The sequence below is a fragment of the Tupaia chinensis genome, unplaced genomic scaffold (assembly GCF_000334495.1).
Source record: "Tupaia chinensis unplaced genomic scaffold, TupChi_1.0 Scaffold000415_1, whole genome shotgun sequence".
Taxonomy (NCBI): Eukaryota; Metazoa; Chordata; class Mammalia; order Scandentia; family Tupaiidae; genus Tupaia; species Tupaia belangeri.
This window is the reverse complement of record NW_006159920.1, coordinates 365,891-372,028: the sequence shown is the minus strand read 5'-3', so window position 1 is coordinate 372,028 and position 6,138 is coordinate 365,891. Positions and strand designations below refer to the sequence as shown.

General features: G+C 40.3%; 1 protein-coding gene and 1 non-coding gene across 2 annotated transcripts in view; one reads left to right on the top strand and one right to left on the bottom strand.

The window, feature by feature from the left end:
• Nucleotides 1–6,120, bottom strand: part of LMLN (leishmanolysin like peptidase) — a gene marked incomplete at its 5' end in the record, with an annotated part of 89,662 nt that extends 83,542 nt beyond the window's left edge. Inside the window, 1 exon segment of the mRNA XM_014590171.1 lies at nucleotides 5,982–6,120. Coding sequence (XP_014445657.1) covers nucleotides 5,982–6,120 — 139 coding nt within the window.
• On the top strand, nucleotides 279–385 carry LOC114008915 (U6 spliceosomal RNA). The gene has a single exon (XR_003550397.1). It is a non-coding gene; the product is annotated as a U6 spliceosomal RNA (small nuclear RNA).
• Nucleotides 6,121–6,138: the final 18 nt, after the last annotated feature.

Below are 6,138 nucleotides of genomic sequence, written 5' to 3'. Positions count from 1 at the left end.
TGGTTAAAGGCGCTGGACTCCCACATGGTTGACCACGGTTCAAGTCTCGGACCTGGTGGCTTGCTTTCTCACTTCCTCTCTCTCTCTCTGTCTCTCTCTGATCAAACTGGAAAATAATAATGATGATAATAAATAAAGTTAAATAAAATAATAAGAAAAAATACCTAGTTGTCTTAAAAAAAAAATCTAGAGATGCCAGCAGGTGGCATGGCAACTAAGGTGCTGGACTTCCCACCACAGTTCGAGTCTCAGAGTAGAAGCTTGAAAGTCATGGCAGGGTTCTGGTTTCGGCAGCACATATACTAAAATTGGAACGGTACAGAGAAGATTAGCATGGTCCCCGTGCAAGGATGACACGCAAATTCGTGTACCATTCCATATTTTTCAGGAAGTGGATGAATATGGAAGATCTGTTGCTGAGTGAAGCAAGCCAGGCTATGAAAAAGAGACATTGTATGTCTCCATTTAACATATACCGACTGTCCGCACTCTAAGGTAGAGACTGAAAGACTGGAGGACATAAAATCAGTGAAAATTGTTACGGACACTAGAGACAAAGTGGAAGTAAAGTGTGGGAGAGGAAGAGCATAGGAAAGGAAATTTGGGGAAAAAAATAGGTAAGAAATTTCTAGGACACAGATACGGTTTATTATCTGTTTCTCAACTGGCCTGGACTAAGGTGTATATCATGCTGAGTAAAGTCTCTTTACAATCTAAATGATGTATAGTGATTGAATGTATAAATAATAATACATTTTAAAAATGCAAAAAAAAAGCAAGTTGCTAAACAAGATACACAGTATATTCCCATTTTAATAATTTATTTAGAGAAAGAAAAAATAATGTCATATGGCTACATAACAAATTGCTAATAAAACTTAACTCTATTTACTTGAAAAAAAAAAAAAAAAGAAAAGAAAATCATGGCATGGGACCAACAGTTAGCATAATGGCTATGTCGCTGGACTCCCATGTAGTCGAACGTGGTTCGCATCCCGGACCCGGTGGCTTAAAACTCATGCCGGGCACGTGTGCGTGCATGCCCAAGATCCTGAGAGGAGAATGGAAGGGAAGGGATTGTGGCGTGGCCATCCCCCCTGGGGGGTGATTTCTCGCTTTCTATCTCTCCGTCTCTCTGTCTGTCAGGCGAGCACACATGCCCTATAGCAAAAACCTCAAAAAAAATAAAAGAAAATCATGGCAGGCATGTGCATGTGTGCCCAAAATCCCAGGAGGAGAATGGAGGAGAAGGGATTATGGCATGGCCATCCCCCTGGTGGGTAATTTTTCATTTTCCTTCTCTGTCTTTCTCTGGCGAAACATGCACCCTATGGCAAAAAAAAAGAAAAACCAAAGAAAAAAGTTCCTATTTATAGTTAGCATATTACAACACTGAACATTTTAAGTAGAAAAATCCTACTAGAATACATGTGTTTAGTCAGGTCTCAGGAGACAAGAATAATATATGAAAATTAAGTGTATTTTTACATACTAGCAGTAAACAACTGGAAAACCTTCAATATAATTCCATTTACGATAGCACCAAAAAACAAAATACTTAGGAATGAATTTAACAAAAGATGCAAGATCTATGTACTGCTGAGAGAAATTACATACCACCTAAGTAAACGGAGAAAGACATGTTTTTGGATTGAAATAGTCATATGATTAGATTTCAATGACCTCCAAAGATGATCTATACATTCCATGCAATCCCAATCATGGACCTATTATAATTTTTTTTTTTTTTTGGACAGGTTTTTTCGTTATAGGGTACGTGCACTCGCCAGACAGACAGAGAGAGACAGAGAGACAGAAAGCAAGAAATCACCCCCCAGGGGGGATGGTCACGCTGCAATCCCTTCTCCTCCATTGTCCTCTCGGGATCTTGGGCACGCGTGCACACGCGCCCGGCGTGAGTTTTAAGCCACCAGGTCCAGGACGTGAACTGCAGTCGACTACGTGGGAGTCCAGCGACATAGCCATTACGCTAACTGCTGGTTCCCATGGACCTATTATAATTTTTGAAGAAGCTGAGAAACTGATTCTAAAATGGATATGGAAATATAAAGGAATTACAATAGCCAAAATCATCCTGAAAAATAACCAAACAGGAAGACTTGCAATACTGCCTGGTGGTAGAATTTTCTGTAGAGATACATGATCAAGGCAGATGGTGTTGGCAGAATGATAGACTAAGAGACTAATGGAATAGACTAAAGATTCCAGAAACAGACCTTTGTTCATGTTGTCAACTGATTTTTCATAAAGGCACCAAAGATAGTCAACAAAGAAAGAAAATCTATTTCAGTAAATGGTGTGAGAACAACTGAATATCCATATGGGAAAGGGGTAAAAAAAAAGGTCTTGATTCCTCAACTCTAACCATATATAAAAATTCACTTGACATGAGTCACAGTCCTAATAGTGAAAGCTTCTAGAATATAGGAAAACCTAGGGGTGGGCAAAGATTTCTTAGAATGGATATCTTAGAATGGTGAGGATGTGCAGCAACTATAAATCTAATACTATGCTGGTGGAGATGTAAAATGGTATAATACCATGGAAGCAGGTGTAGCAGTTTTTTATAAAGTTGAACATTTACCTTCCCTTTCATCCAGCTATCGCAACCCTCAGTAATTATCCAAGAACAATGAAAACTTACACCTACAGAAACGCTTGAACTAGAAGTATTCACTGAAGTTTAGTTTACAATAGCCAAAAACTAAAAACAACCAAAATGTCCACCAACAAGGCAATGGCAAAACTAATTATGAATTATGAGACAGGTATTAAATGGAATATTCAGCCATAAAAAATTAAATTATTATCACATACAACAATATGGACCTCACAGACATTATGTTGAACCAAAGCCAGATACAAGAGTGTATATATACCATATAATTCCGTTCATATAAAGTAAGTCCTAGAACTAGTAAAATTAACCTAGGGTTTTAAAAAAATTAGAATGGCATTTGCCTGGAGTAGACAGGAAACAATGACTGACATGACAGGAGGGAATGAGAAATGGGATTATTCTATGAGGAAACTTCCAAAAGACCACGGAAAGTGAAATTAAGTAGGAATTTATTTTAGTGCAAAAAACTTTTGTAATCCATGCATACATAGTTCTTTCATACTATGCATTTGCCATAAAGACCCCTTGTTTATTGAGATTGGGTTGTTTTACATGGGTATACATGAGTGCATTTTGGGCATTTCAATATCCACAAATTTTACCAAACCAATTTTAAAAAATAATACACCACTCAAGTGGAGGGATGAGGAATGGCTAAAAATATATGTAATGATGTTGGAGACCACCCTGTGTGACGATGGCCCAGATCTGCTAGAAAACACCTCGAGTGACCTGGCACACTGGGTCCCAAGTACAGGAGACAGTAACCTGTTTCCCAGAGAAGCAAGTCACGTTCCAGTGGGTTAATGTGCCCTCTGTTCTGTATAATAGCTCTTAGGCGGTATGCTCTGTCCAATAAATCTTTAACTTCCTTCTTAAAGATATCCTTACTTTAGGGAAATCCTGCTGTTTATACATTCATCCTTTCCTATCCACTGTACATTTACAGAATTTTCCATCATAAATATGTATGGTAAAACTTGCTGAGAAAAGGTCATCTATTTAAAATATCCTATTATTTGTTATCTGACCTTCCACTCAATAAATATAGAGCACAGGAGAAGGCTGCATTAGAGTGCTCTCCAATCCTCAGCTCGTCCTCCATGCTAAATTTATTGAAAGATGTGGAGTCTTTCAATACACGCATCACTCTGTGTCTCCTTTGTCCTGGGCATAACAAGAATGGCAGAACATTAAGTGTTAAAGCAAGGTGATGGGGGACCCACAGGTGGCCTGGTGGTTGGGGCACTGGACTCCTACAAGGCTTACTGTGGTTTAAGTCCCAGATCTGGTGGCTTGCATTCTCACTTTCCCTTTCTCTCTCTGTCAGATCAAATTAAAATAACTAAATAATTTTTTTTAAAAAAAGTAAGGTGATAGGTCTGGGTGGCAGGCAGGAATTATTATATTACTGAGGTTTTGTTTTAATTTACATAATGAAACGCAAAAACAAAACAAAACTTAAAGGTTTTAGTTGAGCACTACTTAAATAAGTCTAAGTATTCTGTAGTTCTCCATACCACCACCAAAAAAAGTTACTGTAATTTTCTGTAGAATTTTTTAAAGAATGATTTATTTCATTTATTCATTCTTTTTTTTTTTTTTTTTTAATTTGACCAGAAAGAGAGACAGATAGAGAGAGAGAGGAAATGAGAAAGCAAGCTACCAGGTCTGGTACTTGAACCATGGTCAGCCATGTGAGAATGCCCAGCATCTTAACCACCACACCACCTGCTGGCCCCCAATTTTCTGTAGAATTTAACAGAGGTGTAGTCATTCTACGAGTGCAGTGAATGTTCTTGCCTATACTCTATGTCCAGGTTACAACAAGGAAAATAGGGAGAATGACTTGCTATTACATACACTATGAAGAACAGGAAATTTATTAGAAACACAGACTCTCAAGAATTTAATAGCTTGTTTTTAATATCTGAAACACTATCACTATTGCGTTTGCTCTGCTGAAGCATAAACAGAAAGAATGAGTGGAAGTTTCAGGAAGAGTTTTCAGCTCCATAAAAAGAACTTTAACAACCATCATCTCCACAAAGCAAAAGAGCTGCTTCTCGGAGCTAAAAATTTCCCCACCCACGGAGATGTTCAGACATAAGTTGGAGATTTGTACTCTGGCACCAACCAGCAGAAGAAAACAGCTACTACGTTCCTTCTAGTACAGAGATTTTGCATTTGTTTGAACTACTTTCTCTTATTTTAATCCAGGTTCAAAGAGAGAAGAACAGGGCTTCATGAACATCTCAAAAAAAATAATAAATTCGGCCAAAATGCTGTGTCATGATAGAAGCCGTAATACAGCTACAAACCTCGAACTTACTATAATATTTTGGCTCACATACTTATGAACAGAATGCATGTAACATTTTTAGAAATTACCACAAAATGAGCAGCTTTAGATTTTTAGGCTTAACTGAAAATTTCGAGGTAAATCTTTCTTTATAATGTTGTAAGACAAATTACGAAAACAATAACAACATGCAACACTGCTCCCAGGTATTGTTCTCTCCTTTCCTTGAAGAATCCTGGGCCCACCTCTAAGTAACAAACTGTATCCCCAAGAAACCTTACAATTTAATGACAAATGTAGGATACACTTGAAAAAATAGGCCATTATCACATAGCAGTGTTTAATTAAATGCCAAAACAGAGTACAGATAAGACCTACAGTGAAATCCAGAGAACATGGTGGGGGTGGGGGGGTTCAGCAGACTGCAGAGAGGTTAGGGGATCTGAAGTGGGACTGGAAGAATTTACACTGGGAGAAAAACCGGATGGGAAGGAGGCAGGCATTTCCAGAAGAGCGGAACAAGACAAGGCCAGCAAACTGATGAAACAACTTGAAAATAAACCTGGATTTTGTCTCCAATGAACCCCTAACATCCCTCCAACGCTTTTGGCTCTCCCATCACTTTTCTTTCCAAATCTTTAGGTTCCCAAAATGTGGTCCTTGGACAAGCAGTAGCCCCAAACATTTGAGAACTTGAATCGTCAATTCCGGGGACCCATCCCAGACCTACTGAGTCAAAAAGCGGAGGGGAGGACATCGATGTGTGTTTTAAGAAGTGCTTCGGACGATTCTGATGCACGCTCAAGTTTGAAAACCACTGCTCCCGAGCTGCCTGCTGAGCCCAACCTCCGCACTGGGAGTGATGTTCTGAGCGCCTAACTCCGCCACTGCGCAGGGTGCGGAGCTGACAGCGGTCCCAGCCCAGTAGGAGTTCGCTCTCTGTCCCCATCGCGGTGTCCTCCCAATCGCTCCCCTCTCTGCCACCCCTGCGGTCCTACTTCACTCATGCAGGGCCCTCCCGCCCCGGCGCAGCCCTACCTCGGTGTCAGAGGGGACGTGGTGCCGGCAGGGAGGGGAACTGCCCAACGAGACAGGAATAGACGTGGCGCTTGCCCGGAGCCCTCCCAACAGGAGGATAACGCCTCGAACCCACAGAGTTCCGCTCCAGCGCCACCGGCTCCCGCCCCGGCCCTGA